General features: G+C 37.3%; 1 protein-coding gene across 1 annotated transcript in view; it reads left to right on the forward strand.

The window, feature by feature from the left end:
• LOC149260320 (metaxin-like protein) overlaps nucleotides 1-27737 on the forward strand; it is a 186771-nt gene that overhangs the window by 113301 nt on the left and 45733 nt on the right. The window contains exons 3-5 of the mRNA XM_089420239.1: nucleotides 7886-8226; nucleotides 8369-8445; nucleotides 8642-8702. Coding sequence (XP_089276365.1) covers nucleotides 7886-8226; nucleotides 8369-8445; nucleotides 8642-8702 — 479 coding nt within the window. The remainder of the gene's footprint in view (nucleotides 1-7885; nucleotides 8227-8368; nucleotides 8446-8641; nucleotides 8703-27737) is intronic.

The raw sequence follows: 27737 nt of genomic DNA on the forward strand, positions 1-27737 counted from the left end.
ATCAAACATATATATGAATTGTTGGAATAGAAATCCTATTCTAATAATACAATCTGAAAACACTAAACATAAATTCTATAATGAAACTATCTAATGACAAAAATAGAATATATCTAAGAGAGTAGGGTTAGAGATACTATACAAAAGATGCCCCATGGCATTAGATGTCATCCCTGTGGTCTAATCTGGAGAAGCTGTTTGATCACGAGTGGATCTATGTCCTGCTTTTTTGATGTTTCCTATTGAATCCTGGTCCTCTTAGGATGATGAGAGGCCTCGATGCTGTACTCTATAAACCAATCAGATCTCTTCCTTTTCCTTTTCCATTTCCTTTTCCTTTTCATGAGATGGGATGATGTGGAGTCTCGGGCTTGTTCTTCCATAGGCTCAAAGAAATCGGCCAACACTGCAATATATTATGTAGGATGCCCTTCAACCTCTGCATTGTTGGGCCTCTTGGGATCTTCAACATGATGCCTTTTTTCGATTTCTTTGTAAAGTCTGACTATAGCACCCCTAGTAGCGGGAATAGTAGCATAAGATAAGTCCAACTGAATGCACCCTCCAAGATCTGTTGCAAACTTCCTAGATAAGAGCATTCCCCATACATCAGGAACATCTATAACAACAATGTCCATGGTGATTATCCTATATGGGAATGCTGCCAAGAAAACCTGTAAGTCTTTGATCACACCAAGGACTTCGATTTCAATGGAGCAAATATTATGATAAGGCCTTGATATTCTTAAATTCAGCTACTCCATGACTTTCTTAGTCATGACATTGGTTGAAACCCCAAAACCCAACGTATAATTGTGCAATAAACGATCATTCACCATTACAGTTAAGAAGAAAGGCTGATGATCCTCATTCGTCATTTAACAATTCAAATCCTTTAACTAGATTTCCTCATCCTTGTGGTGCACAACAATCTTATCCTATTGAGATATACCTATGGCCTTCAAGAATGTTGCTCTTTGGGATGGAATCTTCAAAAGCTCAAGAACATGGACATAAATCTTTGCATTGTTTATCCATGTGACCCAATCAATTTTCAAACCTGATTGATATGTTTTAGAAGCAATCTGTTCCTTATCTTGGTCTTTATTTTTCTTGCGATAAGTATATCCCTTACTTCTAGCAATTTCCAAGATTTGCTCCTGAGATGGCTTTTCTCCATATAATTCTATAATTGGATCCTTTTCATCACTGAAATTGTTGATGGTGAAGGATGAAGGAATTATTTCCATATCATGATCTTCTTCTTTAGTAGACAAGTGAGAATCTTGACTAGTTATATTTATTTGCTCACTTGTCCCTTCATCCAAGATTCTTCTGGCAAAAGCACAAGAGCGTTCTTCGTGAAAACTTTCACATGGTCTGCAGAATGGCAAAGGTTGATCAACAACGTTCGCGGATTCAAGTGGATTTGGCAGTCTCTGCTCATTTGGAGGATTCTTCTTTTGCCATGGAATATTATTCTTGTTGTTAATATTTCTAAGCTGAGAATTTTGAGCTTGTGATCTTTCCATCTGAATCAACCTAGTTTGCATGGCACTCATCTCCCTAGCATGTTCAATTTTCATATCCTTGATTAACTGAGTCAACTCTTTAATAGGATCATGGTCAAACTCTTTGACTTCTTTTCCTTTAGGCTCACTAGACTGAGCTGGACCTCTTTCAAAACTAGGAATCTCAGACTTTCCAGATGCTTTCTTATCTTTTTCCAATTCTTCGACTAAAGTCCGAGCAACTTTCAAATCATTCGGCTTAGCATGCCTCAACTCATAAGAAGTATCAACACTAAATGCATCTAGATAGTATTCCAACAAAGATTTATCAGTGGGCTTATAATCTTGATGCATGTCTTTAATAATACCATTAAAATTCTTATTAAATTCATCAATGGTCTCATTTTCTTTTTTCTTGATATCACTGTTGGCTCTTAGTAAATATCTTCCTTCTCTCTTATCCCCGTATTTATCTTTGAAGGCAGTAAAAATGGCTTGCAGAGAGTCAAAGAAATTGTTAGGCTTGTCTAAGAACCAATCCAATGCATCTTCTTCCAAGGAAATGACAAAGAGCTTCATCTTGACATCTTCGTGATTGTAAGTTGCTCTGTTGGCATGTTTCCACAAGAAAGTTGAAAAGGCTTTGATATGAGCTTCAACACTAATTGCATTGTTCCCTTGGAAAGAAGGAATTTTGTCCAAACCATTCTTTGGAAGATCATGAGGCTGACCCTGTATATTAGCAAAGTTACAAGGAGCAAAAAAATCCATGGTGTCTTGCTCGACGAGGTCAGGGAAAAATAAATGGATATCAGGAACGACTTCCTGTCCGAGAAAGATAAGATGCTTACTAGAATATAACTTGTTTAATCGAGCTTTAAGGGCCTTTTTAGGATCCAATGCAAGATTAACCAAACTACTAGGATTTCTTCTAGTATACGCTCTTGTGAAAGGATGAATAAGTGGAGTCGCCACCCAAACAGGAAACTAACCCAAATGTCCAGGCGCTAGAAAATGTTGTGATGGTGTCAAATTAAGGAAAAGGTGATTATCAAATGTTGTAAAGCCAAGGACCAAAAGATTGCTCCTCGACAATAGCGCCAAAAAATGTTGTCGCTCAAATTGTACAGCAGAATGCGACAACGCTCAGGGCAGGGGTTGTCACTCTGATCCCTGCCCTCTCCGTTCAAGCTATCACCTGGATGCAGGCTAAGCGGGGTAGTCCCTATGGTTGAGATGATGAACAACTTGTTGGGAACCAACAAGTCAAGGAGACACAACTGAATGGCCTAGCAACTTGGTTGAAATTAAGAGGCAAGTATAATTATTAAGTATAATTACTAAGCACAATTTGCCTTAGTTGAAATTAAGTGCCTTAGGAGATTAATTACTTGCTTAATAGGAATTAGAATTCCAAGTTACCGGATGAACAATTGTTGCAGGATGCAAATTCTATACTAGATGAAATCTAGGACCTAAATATATGTGAGATGCAAGCTCTTGGTAGATTTTAATTAGATGCCCTATCTAGGTGAATCTTTCTTCTCAATTCTTTTGGAACTAGTCACAAACACAAGTTGTAGAGAGAAGTGCTAGGGAAGGAGGCTAAGGCCTCATTAATGATACCTACCCAGGACTTCTAACCACCTAGGTGCCTTCGTTACTACAAGGGATTGCCTGCAAGAGAACTTCAAGGTCACTTATGTTAATTGCAAATGAGGGTCTTGAGTCCTCAAATTGTTTGAAGAAGGTGGTCCTATCTTTTTACAACCAAGCTTATGCTTGGAGGTAAATTTTAGAAATGCACTTCTAACCTAGAATGAAGAAGCAAGATGTGAGTGATTGCTTCATTGAGATTATTAAATGTGTTAGGTACTTCAATAAGATTAGATTTCTGGAAATCAAAGATGCTTATTCAACACAAGATGACAAGAGCATTTAAATGAAGCACTTAGAGAATAATTGAAAGACTATCTCAATGATGCTAGATAAACACTTCCAATTATCCGAGACACTTATTAGATTCCTCTTGTAAGATAAACTTTAGAGCACAATAATGAAAGCAATATATTCTTATGCTACTTAGCAATCAAAGACAATATCTTCTCATTAGATAAGAGATGCAATTTCTCTTAAGCACAAGTGCAATGAAATACGAGATTGTTAACAATGATTTTTCAATAAAACAAATGCAACTACACAAATGAGATCCAAGAATGCCAAGATAATGCAAAGATGCAATATGTCAAATGCAACTAGCACTTTAACGAATTTGAAATGAGAGAGATCCTCTAATGTCGATGAAATGTTAAGAAAAAATGCAAGAGATGGAATGGAAGGCTATTATCAAGACACCAATGTTACTTCGGATATTTCAAGAGCTCTTCTTGCAATATATCACTGTTATATATCAACCCGCAAATTGCATAATAACAGTCCCACAATCTACTTGAATTCAATCACTATTTTAATGACAAGACTTCAAACAATTATGAAGTGACTTTTAGGTCTATAATGCTCATTATATTTAATTCCTAAGCACACACTTCAAATCTGATCAGACGTCATTTACAAAGATATCAGTTCAATATTTCAATTGCAAATGAGGTAAAACAATGATGAATTTATCCTTAAGTTCTTTAATGAACCACTTTTAGGATCTTGAGATTATTTTAGATTAGATTTAGGACCTCTTCTTAGTGAGTATATGCCACCACTTATGTCATTTATATCACTGTTGTTAATACTTCAGATCTGATGCAAATTTTGACAGTGAAAAGAGAGGGATGGAGATGCAAACCCTTAGTAGGCTATGCCAAGCTTGGGGATTACCCAAGAGAGAGAACACTCCTCCAATCCCTGCAATCAGAAGAGGTGAGCTTGAAACAAAAGGAGCAGACTTCTTAGAACACTGCAACCACAAATTGTTAGCCCAAATACATATGCAAATAATGGATCAGGCTTGTACAACACTAGATAACAAGACTAGGTCTTGGAAATTTTGATATCTTGGCCTTGTAACCCTTCAGAAAGACCTGCAACACCAGTGAATCAGCCTTAAAACAAATATATATGATGGATCTAGCCCTCCAAGTTCCACGGCTAGGGCTAGGAAGCCTAATGAGGCTCGCAACCTAGTAGGAAAGAGGCTCTAGGCCCTCCCTACTAGGGTTAGATGGCCTTAGATGGTTGAGGTATAATGAGATCAGCCCTCTAACCCTTCTTCCAAGTGAATTAGGGCCTGCAAACACAAAAGTTAGCCACAAAAATAATTCTACTTCAAGCCCTAATGACTCAAAAAAATCACAATGAAAAATCACTTGAAAACCCTTGAGATCAATGCTTTTAGGCCTGCAATCAAAGAAGGATTAGGGGATTTTTTTTTTTTTTGAGCAAGTGTAGCACCCCAAAACCCCTGCGGTCTAGTCTCCAAGGCCTAGTTAGGCCTGCAGCTAGGGTAAAATGGTCCTATAAGGGCTGCGACCAAGGCCTAGTTAGGTTTGCAGCTAGGGTAAAATGGCCCTATAAGGGCTGCGGCCAAGTCCTGGTTAGGCCTGCAGCTAGGGTAAAATGGCCCTATAAGGGCTGTGACCAAGGCCTAGAGGCCTCAAAACCCTGTCGCTAGTGCTAATTAGTCCTCAAAACCCCGCGGCTGCCTCAAACAAGCACAAAAATGATCTTTAGAGCCCAAATCAATGATGAAAACTCACAAGAGACACCTGCAACAAGCTTCAGATGTTAGCAAATGACAAGAAAACCATGAATTTTTAATGAAAAAGCCCTCCTAGGGCTAGCGACCTCCTCTTCTAGGCTAGGCATTGAAGCTTGGAGAGGTGGGTATGCTAGATCTAGGCCTATAGGCCCTAGATCAGGCCTTAAACCTTGAACGACCTTGATCTTTTGCTTGGACTCCTCCTTAGGCCTCTATACCCAGAAACCCTAGTTGTCTAGGCTAGGAGAGGACTAAGGCTCTTCACAATCAAATTATCCTTGAAATCCTTAAGCCTTCACACCTGCAAGATAAATAAATAGAGCCCAAGACACAAGATCTAGAAATTTCTAAAACAAAACCCCAAAACTATTATTTACAAATGAGAAAAACAATATGCAAGGGTTAGAATAATTTACAAATTATTTACAATAATCTACAAGAAAATATTAGCTCTAATTAGCAAATAATTCATTTATAGCCCAAGTAGATTTTGAAAATAAATGATAGATTTAGTTTGTGTTTTAATGTACCAATCCAAACCCTGCACAATAAATCTTTAGATAAGCTCAGAGTTGAAACAAGATGCTATCACCTTGAAGTCCATGTACTTGGGTCACACCTAAGGGCTGAATGTCTGAAAATATCTACACAAAAGATAGATTATTAGTTTCAGAGGGGCTCGATTCACATAAGTCAAGAGATCTAGAGATGCCTGCTAGATCTGCTAGGTTCAATGTGCTTACTCTAACCCAGTGCCTAAAACAAGATACCTGTGCTAATAGATAATCCAACAACTGTCAATGAAACAATAATCTCTAGTTAAAACAATTAGAGCATAAAAATAAATTCAACACATACCATGAATCATCAAGCGAGAATACAACTTGAATTGAAACCCCAAAGACTTTTTATTAATGTAGAAATTCCAACAGAGCTTAGCTAAGTACAAAAGATTTTCAACACTGTTCTAGTTACAATGAGGAGCTTGATAGCTTCCTTATATAGAAAAAATGAGAGAGAATAACCCCTCCAAGTGGAAATAATGACTAGTTGCATTGATCCATGGCTTGATCCCAGAAGAAAAAATTCGATCCTTTGACTAGTTGGCACAAATCTCCAGAAAATTTCGACCTTCCTTCTTCACTATGCTGGAGGGGTCAAATTTTGACTTTTGGACCATGGAGGACATCCAAAAAAAATAGAATTTTCATTACTTGTGCAAAATAATTATTTGCTTGCCCCAAAAATTCGATTTGCTGGAGAAAATAATCTTCTGGGTCCAACGAATTTCTGGACTGGGTCCTTGTGCCTTGGAAATGAGACATTTAATTTTTGACTTGAATTATTTTCCTTTGAAAATAGCCTCAAATATTTTTTTGATGAATTTTCCATTTGGAGGGTAATTTATTTTCCCTTCATTTTTTTTTTGGATAATTTCTGGCTAATTTTAGTTTTATTTTTGTCAGAAATTAAATTTAAAAAGACTTAAGAGGAGATTAAATAATTTTATACCCTTAAGTGTATCTAAAAATATTAAAGTAATGGTATTCTAATTATGAGGAACCATTCACCAAAGATATTTCTAGATAACACTTTTACGTCTAAGATATTGCAATTAATTCAAACCTTAGAAGGGGAAATACACATAGACTCAGACTTTTCAGACTTCAACCAAATTCTGCGACAAGACACATGATCTAGTATGAGAAAAATACAGACTTGATAACACTAGGACTCACCTAAGTCCTCGTCAATGAGCTCCACCCTAGCTTTGGGGTATATCTGGGAGAAAATTCTGCCAATTATCCGTGTTTACAAACACAAATAATTTGGTGAGGTTAAAAGACTCCCTAGAGTAAAATGTTGTTGGCATCATAGCTCCTTAGTTGTTTCAGCATCGGATGACATTGGTTTCGTTTCATTTCAGTCCCTTGTCTGTTGCTCCACCCCGTGGCATTTTTTATGTATGCATTTCCCGTGGAATCATGCTTCTTGCATTGTCATGTAATCACTTCTCTCAGATTCCTATTGGCTCAGTTTTATTTTTTGTTTTGAGCAACGTTTCACCAAGTTTCTGGGATAGGAGGATGCAGGTGTAGGGAAATGTGTTTGGGGATGTGTCGATACTCATCCCAAATTTTAGGAAACATTGGGGTCCCTTACATAGGGAGCTGTCTGAAATCCAAAAATAAAATTGAATATATGAGAAACACTGACAAGTCACAAACATGAACAATAAAAGCATGAAATAAATATTTATATTTGCGTTTCGGATTTAAAATATGATATTTTCCAAGGATTGGGGAAACACATGGGGGGATGCCTGAGAGTCACCCTTTCTGGAGGGGATGCCCAAGTTTCCTGCAGAAACCCCCTGCATTTCCCCAAGTTTACCCAAAAGGGAACATGGGGAAATGCCCCTCATTGAGTTTCCCCATTCTGGAAACTTGGAAAATGTGGGAGTTGTGCCCCCCACCAAGGAGAGCACATCCCTATGTAACACTGGTTTTGAGCGAAATATTGACCTGTTATGAGTCTTTGTGCTTTTCAGCCTCTTAATGCATGCATGTATAAGGCTTAAGGAGCATTGTTGATATTTTCCCATTTGGTTTCTTCAATTTCCTCGATTATGATTCTATGTTATCTCTATGCCTGGTTACAGATGTCCTACCATCAATAGAATTTGGAGACGTTGCAGGATTCCACAACGAAACTGGTGGAATATTTGGATTTCTTAGTAAAGAGGACATTGTTGACCTGGATTCTGGTATTCCCAGCCATAGTCTTTCTGATTGGTTGGCTTTGAAGGCATTGATCTGTTCATGCCTCAATGATGCAGCTCTCTTTGAGCTTTGGGTGAACCATAATCACAAAGTTGCAAATGAAATATATTTTTCTGATCTCCCCTGGCCTATTGGGAAGATCCTCTATTGGAAGCAGAGGAGAACTGTAATGCAACGGCTTGGGGTGTATCCCAGTAATGGTCAAGAGAGAGAAGCAGAGGTACATTGTTGCTGATATCTCTTCACTTCTTATGATGCTTTTTGGGTACATAATAATACAATATGTGATCCTTTCTGTGGACGAATGCATGTTTTTGCTTGAGAATACTATAATTCAGTTTCTCACTGGACTGCTTCAACAGCTGTACAGGAATGCAGCTGGAGCATATGAGGCACTCTCAACAAAATTAGGAGATCAAACGTTCTTATTTGAAAATAAGTGTGCATAATGCCATACATGCTTTTTCATTTTTGGAGTTGGGCTTTTTAACAATGCTTGCCTACAAATTGCTTGAAACTCTGTTAACATATTGCTTGAAACTCTGTTAACATATTTTGAATACTATGTAATGGATTAAGAGATGAATTATCTAAATCACAAGTTATTGAAAACTTGAATGCTATTTTTTTTGCAGGCCTACAAGTCTTGATGCTATTTTTCTTGGACACATCCTATTTGTTCTTCACACATTCAATGTGAGTTCTTACTTTATTGGTAATTTGGTCAATAATCATTTGAATCAGCTTGGGCATATTTTAGGATGTTGGTAGAACACTTAATGGGTGTATTTTCACTTAACTCTAACTCCCAATTATAGATTGCTTGACCTGCTTGTCATGTCCCCTTTCACTGTTTCCTCTTTGAAACCGCAAGAATATAGATTATGATCTTTATACATAAGAAACATATTCCTCAATTGTTCATAGTACATACAAATGAATAATTGGCCCAGGACAGTGATTTCAACTTCAGGTCACAGAGTGATCCTCTACAAAGATGCTAATTTTTTAGTTCATTGATTGTATCTTGCTCTCAAATTTACATGGAAATTATTTTTATCAGCACCTATGGTACAAATCAATATCACTGATTAATTTAACAGAATCTGTTCACAAAGGAACAGATTGCTATTGTGCTTCATTGACAATCAGTTCTTTATGAAAGAGGGCAAGCACAGCCTTGGCATTTGCATTTGCCTGAGCATTGCCATCTCTACATATATTCTCAATACAAACCTCAGAAATGAGCTATATCAACAACTTAAACTCCTTAGCGATTGCTTTAATTCCTAGCTGTGTACCACAGCATTTTCATCACTGGCCTCACTAGCTTTGAGTCACCAGGAATAATCAGCCTGATCATACCCTTGTTTATAGCATCTTAAACATTTTGATAAGGCTCTCATTGAGCTTCCTTAACAGTGATGAACCCCCAAGTCCTTGTTGAAGGGCAGAAATGAAATCCCTGAAAAGTTAAAAATGCGGTTCTGGATTTCTCTAGAAGTGAGACCAGTTACCTGAAAAGTTAGGGGTGTTTTCCTGCACTTACTATCTGAATTTTTTTTCAGACAGGAGATCCTGAAATGTTTGAGCTGTCCCACACTAGCAATCTGTAATTTTTCCTTGACATCCCATTAAAATGTACTCATGGACCTTCATTAGAAGATATTAGCTTCAGGATTGAAGCCCCAGCTTTAGCAGAATTGACCTTTGGAGTAACATGAAAGAGAGGGAGGAGCTTCAGTACCAAGAACATTTAAAGTTTTATGGATGCAATTTGTAGTTGACTTCTTGTCCTCTCTTGAGCTCGGTGTGAATTCACTATGTCATTGATATGTATTATGCCCTTAATCAGATTCTCTTCATTTTCAGATATCTCTCTTTTACAAGTCCATATTAATCCAAGGATATATAACATAAGATAAGATAATTATATTAATGTCCAACAAATGGCCACAAAAGTAGGTCAATGGGACTGGTGAGTACAATGATGTCGGTACAGAGGAGTACCAAAATGTCTCTTGTATAAAGAACAAGAAGGAAAGTAAGACATGAGGTATATATGCTAAAACCTGGAGAACTCTCAACTCCATATGTGGGCGGGTGCACTGGGAGGTAGATATATAGAGGGAAGGGATCTAGGGATAAGGTCATGCTCCACTAGATCTCTCTCTCCCACCATCCGAGGCCAAATGGAGGAAACTCAAAGTAGAATGGTGCCATGGGGGAGAGTCAGAGGAAGATTTGACCTGCTACTGCGCTGCTGCTTGGAAGAAGTAATCCATTGCTAATGTCTAGGTGATATCCTCTCCCTGTTGGTAGGGGATTTGGTCTAGTGATGTCTCTAAGGTCTTTGGAGAGGGGGAATGGTCCCTGAAGCTTACATCAATTTTGAGTTAGAGGAAATGCTGCTATCAAATTGTCTCTTGGTGCCCCTAGCTAGTGGGAGCACGACAAAGAAGTAATTCACTAAGCAGTGTTAGGTCTAGGAGGAGGCTGGAGAATGTGTGGTTTGAGGTCCTCTTGCATTTAAAGAGCAAGACATATTTGGTCTAGGTATCAATAGAAATTGGATAGAGTCTAGATGCCTTTGAACAAGCAATAAAATCTCGCAATGGAAGATGAAATGCTCCTTGGTCTCAATGTCTGGGAGTTGGCACAATTAACAAATCCTATCAAATCAACCAATCTCATTGTCAGTCTCAATCCACATTCTATGAGAGCCAACTCTAAACTGTCCCAAGGGGATTCGAAGGGCGTGCATCCAATGGCGGAGTGTGTAATTGAGCTGAGCAATGAGGCCATTCCTCATCATCATGAAGTGTTTACAATAGAAGGCCATCTTTAGATGTAACCCATCTCGAGGGTTTATCCAAGTGACTTGTATATATCGCTTGTAGATATCCTCTTGAATGATTGTACATCTCCTATTTGGATGGTAAAAGATGATTGAGTACACAGGGAATATCTAAATGGAGGAAGTTGGTCCACCATAACACCAACTCAACTAAGGGCATTTGAGGCTCCACTGTACTGAGACCGAGATTGAATCAGAGGACTAGTTGCTGTTAAGGATTTTAATGAACATTAGGTCAAGTACACAAACCGGTCGCGTCCCTTAGTTGTATTTGCGAAGCCTTGAAGATGTCGAAGTGAAACAAGGCCAAACATTGTCTCAAGTCAACATGGGTGAGCACCAAACTTTGCGAGGATAATGGGTCGATGAACTATTTTCTTGCACTTGATGATGTGGCAAGGAGCATGAGCTGTATTCTCTCTACTGAAGACCAGTTAGACTTGTTGACCCTACCGCCTACACCTACCTACAAGTTAGTGAGAAAAACCTTCAACCCACAAGGTGTGGTTGGTGGCAGGGAACTCAGAGAAGGGGCCGTCAAACTAATCCTGCCTCTCTTTGTTTGAGCTATCTCCTAGGTTAGCTAAGGGGGGTGGTCCCTAATGAAAAGTTAATTTAAAAAGGATGTGAGTTTCTAAGAGAATTGTTAGAGTTAAATAGATTATCTATTTAAGATTTATAAGCAAAAACTGATATGAACAATAAACATCATAAGATAAGCATGAAATACATAAACAACTAGTTCCTTCCAAGTATTTGCTCTTTAAGAAATGAATTTTTTTTGGCTTAAAATGAAGTGAAATGCTTTCAAATGGAAAGCCAAAATAACCTTGAAAATTGAAACAATAAATTGTTAGCACAAGATATTATAAATGCTTTCAAGATGAATAAGTCTACAAATCAAAGCATGGAAACTATCTTGCTCAAAAGGATACAAAAAAACTCAAATGTTAGACCAAGATGACAACATGCAATTAAGTTTGCAACCTAAAATAATAGTACTTGAAAGTGAAATCAACCATTCATGACAATATGCAATTAAACCAAAAGATGAGTCAATTTTCAAGTACAAGAAAATTAAACTTGTTGCAAAATTAAAAGAAATTACAATGCTTGCCTCCAAAGTACCTCTTGAAATAAGATTTGCATGTGAGACTTTAAACCAAAGGAAATGTGATGGAATGTTGTTCTTGGTTCATTTTATTAATTAGTGCTAAAGCAAAGTTACTATTGAACTCTAGCCCTTAGACCTCATCCTCGCCCAAATGTTTGGATCTCACAATGAGGAGTCAATAGAGGTAGAGGGTCCCTAAAAGACTATTCAACCAACTTAAGTTGGAGGCAACTTTTAATGAGGCTTGGGGCCTTCTTATACTAAAATGCCTAGATGAAGTGCAAATTGTGTTAATTCCCCAAATTAAACTAATGCTTCAAAGAGAAATAGTTTGCAAAACTTGAGAGCATATGCATGTGGGAATTTAAATACAAGATTAGTAAAAATTTGCACATGGAGTGAAATATATTGATTTTAAGCATGCACAATATGAAATTTAAAAGCTAGAAAACTAAAAAAAAAACTAAAAGCAAGATTAGGCCACCCACAAGAATCCCTCCTCTAAATGAGGAAGGGGGATGCCATGGTAAAAATCCCAAGCTTCCTCCAACAATTTTTTTAATTTTTTATTAGCACTTAAAGCGGGTAAAAATACCTCTAAGAGGGAAGCCCACAATACGAGAGAGATCTTTACAAAGATGGGACTCTAACAAAGCTAGACTCTCTCCCCAAAAATATAACAACAACAAACTTGAAGATGGAAAAAACTCTCCAAAAGAGATTCAGAAGGCTCAAAAGGCCCGTGACCTAGATGAGTTTGCAAGTCTCTCCCAAGTGCTTATGGCCTCCCTAGAAAACAGTCTTTGGACAACGTAAGGGGGTCCTGTATACACACGAGTGAGTAGTTTTCCAAAGCTTCTCCTCAAGCTCCTTGCTGCCCAATGCTCAAGCCTATGGGTTGCAAAACACAAAAAAAAATACCAATTGTCAGTGTGAAATTAGGAAAAAGAAACCAAAACTAAACTTAGAATTTAATTTACAAAGTACTAGCTCAAGTAATGGGAGTGAACCCCCATACTTGCTTAGCTTTAGAAATGACTCTTGAATAGGAGATATAACTTTGAAAGAACTAGAACCAAAGAAGTATTTTGAATTTTAAATGGATGATCAAGTAGCTATAGACTAAAAAGACTCCCTTTTGCTCTTCCTTGGATGGAAAACTTGGAGCGAAAAAATGGCTGAGTCTTGAATCGCTGTGACTCTAAGAGTGAGTTGATCTAATTGAGATTTTTCCCACTTTCAGATGGATTTCTACACACAATACAAAAAATCTTTCATACACACTGAAACATGTATTAGTTTGCACAAGATTAGAGCAATATAATGAATAAGATAAACCAAACATTCCTCCTAAAATGAATTGGCAAGCTTATCCCTAGAATACTACTCTAAATCAATGATATGTGCAAGATAGCTTGCACACATCAATCCAAGCAAGATGGCAAGCATAAACTAATATTAATTCAACATGCGAAAGAAATTAAACACAATAACAGTAGTATGAAAGGACATCACCTCATAACGCCAAGAGAACACCAGCTAGATAGCCCCAAAGTTTTGATTATATTAAGAAAGTATGCAAATACAAAATGACAGAGTTTTCTCAAGCCCAATAGCTTATTACATGATACAACATGAGAGCACATGGCTTTATTATATAGAGAATTGGGAGCAAATCCTAATGAAGAATGACAATGACAAATGATATTGGAGCCAATCCCAATGTAAAAGTGATTAAACAAGTGGCATGAGGTGACAATCCCAAAGAGATTCAAATTTGTTGAATGGAGCTCAAATGCCAAGTGTAAAAATCGAATTTTGGCAAGTGGACATCATTTTTTTTTCCCTTATGTGCCAAATTCGAATTTTATGATGGAATGACAAGTGTATATGGGTGGTGATCCATGTGGGGACAATTTCCCACAAAAATATCCACCAAATATTCTTCCAAATCCTCCCAGATGTGCATTAACTTCGCAAATTCGAATTTTCAAGTAAGCAACTTTCTCATTTAATGCCAGAAATTCGATTTTATTTGAGTACATGTCCTTTCCTTGATTTTAGGAGTCCACATCACCTTGGGACATCACTTTAATTCCCCCATAATTTCCACCTCATTTCCACAACATTTAACATGTGTGGATATTTATTTTTCTCCATTTATTTAATTTTTGGCTTAATTAATTGCCAAATTTCCCACTAAACTTAGGAAAAGTGGGTTTTGAGGGTTAAAAACACATTTTTAACATCTCAAAGTGTCTCATAGTAGAAAGTTGAGCGTGAGAGGTGTAAATTTCATTACTCATACCCCATACAACTTCTCTAGACATCACTTATTACATTACAAGTACAATTTTTGTTGCAATTTCCATAGCGTGGAAAATCTAAAAAACTAAAAAATGACTACCTAGACCAACCAAATTCCACGAATTTTTTGTGTGATCTAGTATGGTAATATACATCGACTCTAAACACTAAGATGTGTTAGGAGCTCAACCTTCAACCATCACCCCGGCTTTGGGGTAAAAAGTGAGTGAAAAAACCCATAAAATTATCCGCCTCTAAAAAAGAAACACCCCAAGGTGTACTCGTTTGCTGATCGAGTCCCAACATCCTAGGCTTGTTACAGACTCAAAACTCATCATTACTATTATCACTTATTACAATTCCCTGTATGGTGTGGAATTTGGGTACAAGAAAGATGATGAGAAGATAGAAGTAGAGTTAAAAGAATGTTGACTGATGATATCTGATGGTACAAGTGTTCTCTGGATCATCCTTGGGCATGGAGTCTTCATATAATCATCAAGTGTCACTCCAGTGATCAACAAGACTAATAAATTTGGTCTCCAAACCAAGGTTACTTGGGAGCGGGGCGGGAGTAGGAGCGACATTTTCAGAAGCTCCCGGTTTGGGAGCAATTTTTTATATAATATATATTTTTTATATTTTGATGCATATATGTCAACAAAAGCATGTAGAATGATGAAATAGATATAGAAAGCATAAAAAACATAGATTGAACCATATAACAACAATCATCTAGAAGTTATAATCTTCATCAACCACGTCCTCAAGTTATTAACATAGTAACATACAACATATTGAGTCTCATGATTCATCAATCTTAAAGTTTCAAGCTTTCAAAATTCAATATATAACATTTATCATCATTGATCACCAAAGTTGTACTTGTAAGCTAAGTGTAACCATTACAATAAATAATATCTAACATGAAATGGAATGTTATAAAATGAAATGAAACAACTTTCAACTTTCACGAAGCATCATATTCATAATTCATTACCAATGAGTTATAATTGCCAACTTCAAACTTAAATTGTCATATATTGTTTACAAAAAATATCATAATAAATATGAAAGAGTCAATAGTTATAAAAACTACTAGAAATTAGAAAAGACAAGTAAATCTATTATCTACCGCTAATGCTTGGGCTTCTTGCCGCCACGAGAAATGTCTAATTTTTTAGTCTTGTTGGAAAATCAGGATCTTTGTCATTAATATCACCCTCTAAGCATTAATATCCAGAGGTATCTTTGTCATTACCTTTGGATCTGTATAGGGATCTTTGTCATTAATATCACCCTCTAAGCATTAACATAAGATAGAAAAAACATAGCATGTCCAGTGAAGATTTTGTTTGAGTGATGGGTACATTTTTAGTAGGGTCATGAGAGGAGTTCGACAACCAATGTCATTAACATCAAGGTACATAGAAGGTTTCGTGCTCTTGATTAAATACGAGTTCCATACCCTAATACATGACAAAATCCAATGGAAACATTGCAATCCCCCCAATCCTGAAATCCTGAAAAACTGATAAGTCTGTTGGATTTTGAATGAGATCTAAAATTCTACTTTATCCATATGAAATCCAATGAGGTCTGAACCACTCTAAAACATCCTGAGTCATTTCATGGTAATGTTAAAAATTTAAGTAAAAGGATGAAAATGAAGGTTAAGGAGAATGTCACTTTTACTTTAAGAATTTAACATTACCGTGAATCGAATATCAATACTAGGGCCATAGGCTTGATCATTAGACTGTCCCACTCAAAAATTATTTGTTTCTTTGAAAAAAAATGCCTTTGGAATGTTACTGCAAAAACCAATTTGCAAAAAAGACTAGGGAGCTCCCCTGATCGCTCCTTATAGGAATTAGGGTTTGATTCCTCTTTCTTGATAATTACTTATGAGTTATGTTGGCTTCTTTTACTTCTTTATTAGTTTATCTTTCATCAAGCAATTACCAAATTAAATGTATATGAAGACCACAAGAACAAGTGGCACAAAATGTAGGCACTCAGCCAGGGCAAAACCCCTCCAAGGGGAAAACCCAGTCCAACTCTTCTACAAGTAGATTCAAATCAAGATGAGATTATCTAAGACCCTTTAGACCTATACAAAGACCTCCTCCAATCACCAAGTCAACTCTTCCTCCTTGTAGATAACCCGTGCCAAAGTCTCTAAGAGTTAGCTTCCCAGTTGCAGCCATAAACCATAATTTCGGCCCCCAACTACAAAATTTCATACTTGCAATAGATTCAAAATTTTGACCCCAACAACTGCCCAAAAACTTCACACGTGTGAGAGATAGATAGCCCAAGAACTCATTTTAGGTCTTCCCAGCTTCTTTCTTCCTTCTCTAGCTACTTCACTCTTCTTTTTTGATTCTTCTTGTTGTAGATCGAACTTGATAAATGAGTGTTACAAATAGGTCGAGCTGCCTCTCTATATAAAGCCTTTCTGCTGGGTTTAATTTCCCTAATCCAGGTCGACTTCATGAGGATAGGGCTGACTTGGTGTGGAGGTGACAAATGACCTTTTTGACTCAAAAATATTTTTTTTTACATGATACAAAAGCCCAAGAAGGGTCTAATAAAAGTGAAAATGAGTCTCCTGACTCAAGACAAAACCTAGGAGCTTTCAATGGAGGCTTTGACCTAGAAAACATTGACCCAAGCATGAAACCCATGCTTTAATAAGTCATTTTCTTTAATAATAAAATTTCTTTTGACAAATACAATTATGAAGACTGACACTAGTTACATTCTTCAACACTCCCTCTTAACTAGGGAGGTATTCATAATTACATACATATAAAGGTACATGGAAGATCTCAAAATGATATGAACTACGAAGAGTTCTAGCACACAGTGCTACAGATTAGATACTTAACCAGGGTACTATAATCGCACGGGATTAAGGTGTACTCAAGCTTTAGCCTCTCTAGGTACCATCAGGCTTTTAATTTCTAACACTAACCTAGGGATCTAGGTGTGTATCCAAGGTCGGAGCTCCATGACCAACGCCACCCTCCCTACTTCGGGATCTAGACATCAACACATAGGCCGACCAGATGTCCTCCCAAGCATCTTGTTGCCACAAGATGCTTCATCTCTCCCTATCAACTAAATCTGTAACATCAACTAATCCAAGTATGCTTCTGAAATATTCAAACTTCTTATTTGGAAGAGATTTCATCAGTACATCAACTACCTATTCATTCATCAAAATATATTGTAGCTTCACGACCCCATCTTGTACCAAACTTCTAATGTAATGGTACTTGTTATTGATATGCTTTGTCCTGGCATGGAATATGGGATCTTCAAACATCTTGATGTTGCTTTGATTATCACAATTTATCACTGCAGGATCTAGAGGATTTCCAAACAAATCTGACAAGAGTTTTCTTAACTAAACAATGTCTTTTCCTACTTCACATGCAACAACATATTCCGCTTCAGCACTACTTAATGCAACAAGATCTTGTTTTCTACTCATCCATGAAATCATTACAGATCCCAAACTGAAACAACCACTGGTAGTGCTTCTTCCATCAGTCTCACTACCACCCCAATCGGAATTGGTAAAACCTGTTAACTTAACTTCCTTTCCATCATACTTTAGGCAATGTTGAATTGTACAATGTAGGTATCTCAAGATATGCTTGGCAGCTATCCAATGGTCATGACGAGGCTCCAACTGAAATTGACTAAGAACATTTACAACAAAGCATATATCAGGTCTCGTATTCACCAAGTACATCAAAGAGCCCACCAACTTACAATAGCTTGTAGGATCGACGAGACTAGAGTCAGAGCTTCTCAACTTCTTGAGATTTGTGATCATGGGAGTAGTCATAGGCTTGGAATCCATCATACTAAACTTTTGTAACATCTTGATTATGTACTTACCTTGACCAAGATATATCTCACCAGGTTTCTGCCAAACTTCCAAGCCCAAGTAATAGTGCATGAGTCCCAAATCTTTCATTTCAAATTCTACTGCCAACATTTTCTTGCATTCTAGAGGTTTAATTCATCCACATATAGTAGTGTAATGACTGGTTTAATTCTTCACTATTTTGATGTAGAGGTTTGCATCGACAGAACTTTTGACGAACCCAATTCTTAAGAGATATGTATACATCCTTGCATACCAAGCCCTAGGAGCTTGCTTTAAGCCATATAGAGCTTTCTTGAGTCTGCTAACATGAGTATCCGTGCTATTTATCTCAAAGCCTTCCGGTTGTTCAATATATACTTCTTCATCAATTGTTCCATTTAGAAATGCTTTTTTGACATCCATTTGATGGATATTCCATCCCATAGTAGTAGCTAGTGAAACCAAAGATCTAACAGTAGTATACCTGGCAGTAGGAGCAAAGATTTCTTATAATCTTTTCCTTCCACTTGTGAGAAACCTCTTGCAACAAATTTGACTATGTATTTATCTGTGGTTCCATCAATGGCATGTTTAATTTTGTAAATCCATTTGGAAGTGACAATCAATTTGCCACTAGATCTAGGAACGATTTCCCAAACCCCATTCTTCATGATGGATCGATATTCTTCCTGCGTCTCTTTCTTCCATTCTTCTTGATGAGTGGCTTCGTCAAAGGTAGTTGGTTGTGCTTCGATTAACTTCGTCATGTATGTTGCATATCCTGAGTATCTCTTTGGTATTTTGCTTCCTCTGAAAGTTTCTTTAGTTGCTCCATGTCCTTCGACATCTTCAAGTGTAGCTTTTAACCAATTTGGCCTCTTCTTTGTTTTGGGAATGACTATAGGTTGAATAAGCTCACTTGGTCCTTCTTCTTCTTCTTCTTCTTGGTTTGCAGGTGCCTTGTTATGTTGTTGTTCTTCTTCATCAGATTTCACTAGTATATCCTTGGATCTTTTGTAGTCATGGTTTTCATCAAATATAACATCCCTGCTAACTTCAATTTATCTTCCTTCCTTGATGTAGATTCTATAAGCCTTTGATGAAGGCTATAACCAACGAAGATAGCTTTTATACTTGTAGAGTCTAGCTTCTTTCACTTGTCTTTTGGAACATGGATGTATGCGGGACACCCAAAGATTAGGAGATAGTCTACACAAGGCTTCTTCCTTGTGAATGCTTCTTTTGGTGTCATATTATCAAGGATTCTATGAGGACTTCAATTTTATATATATACAGTTGTCATGACTACTTCTCCCCATAGAAATTTTGGTAGATCTTGATTAAATATCATAGTCCTTATGCATTCTTCAATGATTCTATTTTTCCTTTCTGTTACTTCATTTTGCTCGGGGTTGTAGGGAACAATGAACTCCGTAATACCTGCTTGTTTACAATACGCAATCAGTGCTTTTGAAGTGTATTCCCCTCCATTGTCGGATCTCAATGTTCTTATCTTTTTTTCAGCTAAGGTCTCAACTTTGGATCTAAATTCCTTGAACTTTTCAAATACTTTGACCTTTGTCTTGAGAAGATAGAGCCATGTCTTTCTAGAGTGATCATCAATGAAGGTCACATAGTATATATGGCTTCCAAGATATTTATTAGACATTGGCCCACACGCATCGGAATGGATGAGGTCTAATATCTTCTTAGACCTTGTATCATTGTTTGTAAAAGGTTTCGTAGTATTCTTTCCCAAAGCACATCCCTTGCATACTCCCTCATGATCTTCCTTGATGTTGGGGATACCTTTCACCATTTGACTAAGAGAGGGTATTATCTTGTAATGAATATGCCCATATCTTCTATGCCAAAGTTCAATAGGATTGATCTCCATGTGAACTAGGGCTTGAGGAGATGGTGTTATAACTCTATATAGTCTTCCTTCACGAACTCCAATAACCTTTGCCTTTTCAATACTTGAATCCTTTCCCCAAACCAAAACTTTTCCATCTACAAAAGCAACCCTATCTCCTTTATCTTCTAAACAAGAAATGGAAAGTAAATTCTTTTTCAAACCTGGGACATAAAGGATGTTGTTGAGGTGTAGCTTTGCTCCACTTTCCAGCTTCAATGATGTAGATCCAAGGCCCTTGATTGCATAACTGTTGTTGTCTCCTAGCTCCACTGCATGTGATGATGGTTCCCTTGATAGAGTAAGAAGTTGTCCACTTTCTCTCGTCACATGCCTTGAATCCACTATCAATGATCCCTGCATTATCATCATCAAGTGTACTTGTAAGTGTAGCCAAGAATCCTTCACGCTTGACTCTCCTAGATAGATTGTAAATGATCCTTCCAATCCCATGATATTGAGACCCATCTTCAAATAACTTGCTATTGAGGGAGTAACCTTTCCTTCGAAGACTGCTTTTCCCTTCTTCAAATAATAGCCAACAAAGTGATCTTCAACCTTCTTCCACCTTAGCTCTGATACCATGTTGAGAAATCAATGCTTATAGGAATTAGGGTTTGATTCCTCTTTCTTGATAATTAGTTTATCTTTAATCAAACAATTACCAAATTAAATGTATATGAAGACCACAAGAACAAGAGACATAAGATGTAGGCACTCAGCCAGGGCAAAACCCCTCCAAGGGGAAAACCCAGTCCAACTCTTCCACTAGTAGATTCAAATCAAGATGAGACAATCCAAGACCCTTTAGACCTAGACAAAGACCTCTTCCATTCACCAAGTCAGCCCTTCCTCCTTGTAGATAACCCCTGCCAAAGTCTCCAATTGTCAACTTCCCGGTTGCAACTACAATCCAAAATTTTGGCACCTAGCTACAAATTTTTGGCCACCAGATACAAATTTTCGGCCCCCAACTACAAAATTTTGGACCTGCAATAGATTCAGAATTTCGACCCCAACAGCTGCCCAGAAACTTCTCATGTGTGAGAAATAGATAGCTCAAGAACTTGTTTTAGGTCTTCCCAACTTCTTTCTTCTCCAACTAGTTCGCTCTTCTTTTCTGCTTGTTCTTCTTGTAGATCGAACTTGATGAGTGAGTGCTCCAAATACGTCTAGCTGCCTCTCTATATATAACATTTATGCTGGGTCAAATTTCCCTAATCCATGCTGACTTCATGATGACAAGGCCGACTTGGTGTGGAAGTGAAAAATGACATTTTTGACTAAAAAATAATTCTTTTTACATGATACAAAAGCAAGGGTCTAATAAAAGTGACAATGACTCTGTTGACTCAAGACAAAACCTAGGAGCCTTCAATGGAGGCTTTGACCTAGAAAACATTGACTTAAGCATGAAACCCATGCTTTAATAAGTTATTTTCTTTAATAATAAAATTTCTTTTGACAAATACAATTATGAAGACCGACACTAGTTAAATTCTTCAACAGAGAGAACTCCCAAGTAAGTATATGAGCAAGTGATCTCAATCTCCTCCCCTCTGAAAAAGAAATGGTGATCAAAGAGGGCCTTCTTCAACTTGTTGAAGATCATGACCTTGGTTTTACCCAAGTTGACTGTCAATTGTCGAAGCTCACAAAAGAGGGCCAAGGCATCCAACTATCTCTATAACCCATTAGGGGACGAGGCTAAGAGGATCATGTCATCAACAAAAATTAGGATAGAAATCGAAACAGGATGGAGGACAGACCCATCTCCCCCTTGGGTGTTTTCATGCAAAAAGGATTCTAGTTTGTCAATGTGGATCACGAATAATGTGGGGGATAGAGGGAAACCCTATTTAACCCTAATGGGACTCCTAATAGAATATGAAATTCCCTGTGCTATGCATAGATGACTAAGAGTTGACTCATAGATGTGCATGATGGCAATCAATAATGTATTCGAGATACAAATATCTAAGTCTTTGGAATTGAGCCTCGTAGGGGATAGAATCAAAAGCTTTCCGAATGTCCCCAAAGTAGTGGTAGGCTTTCAAAGAGTGGTGTCATGCCTCCTCAATAATGGCACGATGTGTAAGGATGTGGTCAATGGTTTGGTGCTTTTGTCTGAATCTAGCTTGTCCTCTAGCTCTGAGTTTCCTCCTCTCAAGTGCCTAAGAAAACTGCAAATGGAGGGTTGTAAATAGAGTTTGGAAAACATGTGGCCAACCATGATCATCCTGTAGTTGTTGGATTCATACTAGAGCTTGATTGGTAAATCAGGGGAATGATGTGATACGACCAAGACTATAGAAAAGCCATGCAGACCACATGGTTGGATAAGTTAGCAAGGTGGCTATCTATAACATGTAATCCCTACTTGAAGAGCTCTGCATGGAACCCTTCCTCATTTGCTGTTTACTAGTATTCATCATCCAAATGGCCTTTCGAAGATCTCGGTAGGAGAATAGATGGTAAGAAGTGTTGAAATTTGTAACTAGGTTCGGTCTTCATAAATGTATTTGAGATGTACTTATCAAAAGAATGAAGAAAATATTTTTATTATTATTATGACTTATTAAAGCATGGGTTTCATGCTTGGGTCATCATGTTTTAGGTCAAAGTCCCCATTGAGGACTTCTAGGATTTATTTTGAGTCATTAGAGTCATTGTACATTTAAAGAGACCCTTCTTGGGCTTTCAGATCATGTAAAAAGAATTATTTTTGAGTAAAAAATGAATTTAGTCTCCTCCACACCAAGTCGACCTCAAGAAGATCAAGTCAGCCTCAAGACAAGTAATTCAACCTCACAGAAGGGCTATAAATACAAGGAGTTTGAATTCATTTGGAGTATCTCATTCTCTCTCACATAGTTCGATCTCTGAAGCTGGAAGCTAGAAAAGTGCGAAGTTGAGAAAGGGCTGGAAATGAATGTGAGTTCCTGGAAGGAGATAGCAAACCTCAAGGACGAAATTTTGGGACAACTCTCACCGTGTTATCAAGGGAGATCGAAGTTCTCCAAGTTTGGACGAAACTGCTGCTGCTACTGTTGCTGGGTCGAAGCTGCTACTAGGTTGAAGTTGTCGCTGATGTTGCTAGGTCGAAGTTGCTTTGAAAGGGTTGTCATTTGCAAGAAGGATTGAGGGTTGACTTGGTGTGGAGGGAATCTTTGTCTTGGTCTAGATTCTTGGATAATCTCGAGAAACTATTGAAGGAAGAATTGTTGACTGGGTTTTCCCCTAGATAGGGGTTTTGCCTTGGCTGTCCACCTACATCTGTTGTCTTTGTGTTATTGTTTTCGTAATTGCTTGAGGAACTAAAAGATAAAAGAAGTACATAAAGATAAAAGAATCACAAGTAATTATCTATATAAGAAAATATTTCTGCCTTTCTGATTTTCTAACATGGTATCAAAGCTAAGGTGAAGGAGGATAAAGGCAGTCTTGGGTATCTACTAGAAGGGGTCTTAAGGATTGATATAGGAATCATATAAGGAGCATCAAATTACAAGTCATTGAAAAAGAGGATAGATCTAATCCTCGAAAATAATAAAGTTTTGGATCTAGTCAAAGGAAAAGTAAAGAAGCCTATAGATGAATCAAGTGAAGCAAAGAAAACAAAGATTTTGACCATAAGCCGAATAAGTAGATGGAATGCATGCAGTCAAGAAGGAATCAGAATATCTTTAAAATCAACAAGGAGAGTGAAGAAGAGAAAATCTCTAATTACTATTCCAAGAAGAAAGGAACCTTCAAGAAGTCCAAAGGGCCAATGCTATAATTATCACAAGATGGGTCACTATAAAAGGGATTGTCCTGAGAATCCAGGGAATAAAAGAAGGAACATGGATGAAGAAAACTTTGTCGAAGAAGTTTCACCAAAGAAGAACAAGATGGAAGGTTCCGAAGTCAAAGACCAATTTGTTAGGGACTCTATCCCTTACATATCTCTCAAGTTTGGATTAAGAGGGAGCCCTTGCCACTTTCCAAAGATAAGTATCTTACTCCTTGTATTATCTTTTATATTTGGTTTCCCTTATCTAAGTTTGTTTGCATTAAATACTAATAACATTTCTACTCTTACTTTCCTTGTTTAGGAAAACTTGCCGAAGATTCAAGGAAGAAGGCCTCTCAAAAACAAAGAATTGGAATTACAAGGTTTGTTAAGAAACAAGAGGTATGTTTTGAAGTACAATTTTTTCTCTCTCCATATTCATTCCTCATAAACTATTATTAACATCTTTTTGTCTAGCTCTCTTGAATCTTGAAGATTCTTGATTGGGTGATTCATCATTAGATACATCTATCCTCCTCATATCTTTGATTACTTTTATGGAACCCTAGAAAGGTTCATTGTGAAAACCCTAACTTAAGGGTATGTTGATGATTATGTGTAGAAACCCTAGCCTACTTAGGGTTATTGTTGAAGTCTAGAGAAAATGCTTGATGCTTTGATGATGTCATGTTTGGGGTTTTGGTATGGTTATGAAAACCCTAACTTATTAGGGTTGAATTGTAATGTCTTAAATCCTGAACCGTTGAAGTATTGGTAATTTAGGGTTTGCAGTGTTCTTGTATTGAAACCCTAGATCTTTAGGGTTTGGTAGGGTGTGTAAGTACGACCCTTATGATAACTAAGAAGTTAAATCTTTGATGTGTGTGTTTGTCTGATCAAACCCTAGTTCGATCAAGTTTGTTATGTCTAACTCTTATTGATATTTGTGTAGTTGGGTTTGACTAACACATGTTATGATATGCTTGTGCATGATGATGAAATCCTAGATGATCTGTTTATTGATGGTCATGAGTCCTAGGGTCTGGAACTAAGCCCTAGTTGAAGTTTGATTCTCTAGGATGATAGTATTTGTGAATTCTAGGGTTTTGTAATTAAACCTTAGTAGAGGTCTAAATCTTTGATATATGATAACAATGTAATAACATGAGATTTGTGTAAGACTGTTGAAATTTGAGTTTTTAGTTGTGATTGATGTTTGATTGAGAAAATCTAGGGTTTGCAACAAACCGTAGTGAAAGCTAGTCATTTTGTTACTTTGAATTGAGCTGTGATTGGTTTTGGTTTATTAAAAGCTCCTGTATGAAATCTAGGATCTTGCACTAAATCCTAGTGAGAAGTCTAACATACGAATTTTGAATTGTTAGATACATTGTAGATCTATATTTGTTTAAATTGTTTCTAGGGTTTGCAATATGATGTAGTAGGGTATGTCATGCCTCTGGAAGAAACATTGAAACCTTAGATGTAATGAAAGTTGTAATGAAATGCTCAAGGTCTTGATGAAGTAGTCTAGGGTTTATGACAAAAACCCTAGCAAGAAGTTGAAGAGTATGCGTCTCTTGTTTGCAATTAAGTTTGGGCATCTAATATATAAAGTTCAATGCTTCCATGATTTTGATATGGTTAACTTCATGCTTCTATAGATTTGGTTGTACTTGCTATCTAAGTTGTGCAGGTACATAATCTTCAAGGTAGTGAAGATGTTCATAAAGAAAGTTGATATGATAAGCATGATATGAATAATGATGATCATGATAACTCTGATGAGTGTTGAGAAATCTAGGGCATTAGTATTAAATGATTTCTCTTCTTGGTGACTGCTTGTGAATGCTTTGTACTTGATTAGATTAGGATCTTGTTTATGTTAGATTCTTAGTGTTCTTCTTCATCAAACAGTAACCAATGCAAGAACATATATAGACAAGAGACACAACATGTAGGCTATGAGCCAGGGCCAAAACCTCTCACTCTTTGAGAGGAAAACCCGCACAAATTCTTCTTATAGAGATTCCAATTGACGAATACCAAGACCAAGACCCTTGACCTAATAGCCACTCCAAGACCAAGACACAAGTCCTCTTCTCTTCGATTACTCTTTCTCGGTTTCTTCTACTTTGCATCACATGAGATCATTGTAGTTCTTGAGGTCACTGTCATGATACAAATCTCTTCTTCAACAGTAGCACCGAATCCTGAGACCTCTTCCTAGCACCGAGATCTTCTTCTGACATCCGAAATTCTGTTGGTTCAGAAAAGACTATCACTGTTCCTTCTTCACATTCTTAACTAGGCATCCAAACTTGTCACATACTCACTGTCATTGTAATCTGAACCTTAGAGGGATTCGATTCCCTTTACCATCACAAAATTGTAGCCTTTGAATTGTATCCTTCTAACAGTGGTCCAAATCAGAGGAGATCCGAGCCTCTTCGCTGCTACCAATCACTGAAATCAGAGACATGCGAAGTTCTGGACTGTGATTTTCTATCCGAACTTTTCACTGTGATTACCCACTGAAAACTACAGAAGTATCCAAATTTCTGAACTGTGTTTTATGCGAAGATCATACCCACCTATTTATAGTGGTTTGTCCATCCTATTAAGCCGACATGAACCAAGTGAACCGATGTGTCTTCTTAAGGTAAGCTGACGTGATCTTTACTTTATATTGCAGGTCGACATCAAGTCAAGAGGATTGTGCTTGTCTTTTGGAGGGCTTTCTAGACACTAGATTGACTCATATACATTTTACATATGCTCAAGAAGAGCCCTTCATACATGACATTAATTCATTGACCTTAATGACAAATCCTAAGGCTCTCAATGGGAGCCATCTAAAATAAAATCACTTGCTCATGAAACCCATGAAGCAAGGCTTACAAAAATAATTTTATTTCCTTTATTACATCATTTACAAAAGTCACAATTACATGTCATTATGAAGACCGAACCTAGTTACATTTTTCAACAATGAGAAGGTTGGAAGCCATGAAAGATTCTCCGATGTCGTAGAAAGAAGTAGAACTCCCCAAGTTAAGAGGGAGCCTGGATGAAATCTCCCTAGGTTAAGAGGGAACTAGAATGAAATAAATCTCCCTAAGTTAAGAGGGAGCTTGAATGAAAGGAATCTCCCTAGGTTAAAAGGGAGCTTGGGTATATTCCTTGTATAGGAATGATTAGATCCTCCTTGGTTAAGAGGGAGTGATGGATATGGTTATGTACTTCATGTGTTATGCATTAGACCATGACTAACAACTGTAAGTTTTAGTGAAGGCCATGAGTGAGTGAAGAAAATTGGAGATTGTATTTTGAAGGGCTACTAACATAAGAAAAGACGGATCAATTTGTGGAATATGTTGCTGCATGAGAAGTAGGAAAGGAAGCTATATGGTTGAGGAATCTTTTGTCACGATTCAATGGGAAAGCTCTAAGTCCTACTATGAAAAATTGAGAAGCAACATCAAGTTGTCTGGAAGACCCCAGAGGTTTGTGTCTGTTTATGTATATTTGAAAGTTTGTTGCTAATTGGGGTTGTGTTTGTACAGATAAATCTCTCGGAAGTTTGATATTATGTCTTTAAATGTTTAGAGTTGATGATCAATTTGATTGGAGAGATTTGTTTGATTGGGAAGGATTTGTTACCGATCGGGAAGTTGAGGCTTTGTGAGTAAGACATTGCCTGGGAGGACATTTGGCCAACACTATGTGTTGATGTCTAGGTCCCGAAGTAGGGAGGGTGGCGTTGGTCATAGAGCTTTGACCTTAGATACGCACCTAGATCCTTGGGTTGATGATTATTAAGTAAGCCTGATGGTACCTAGAGAGGCTGAAAGCTTTAGTCCATCTTAGTCCCACT

Source organism: Pinus tabuliformis, chromosome 6, assembly GCF_031772625.1.
Source record: "Pinus tabuliformis cultivar Carrire ecotype Pingquan chromosome 6, CPIR1, whole genome shotgun sequence".
Taxonomy (NCBI): domain Eukaryota; kingdom Viridiplantae; phylum Streptophyta; class Pinopsida; order Pinales; family Pinaceae; genus Pinus; species Pinus tabuliformis.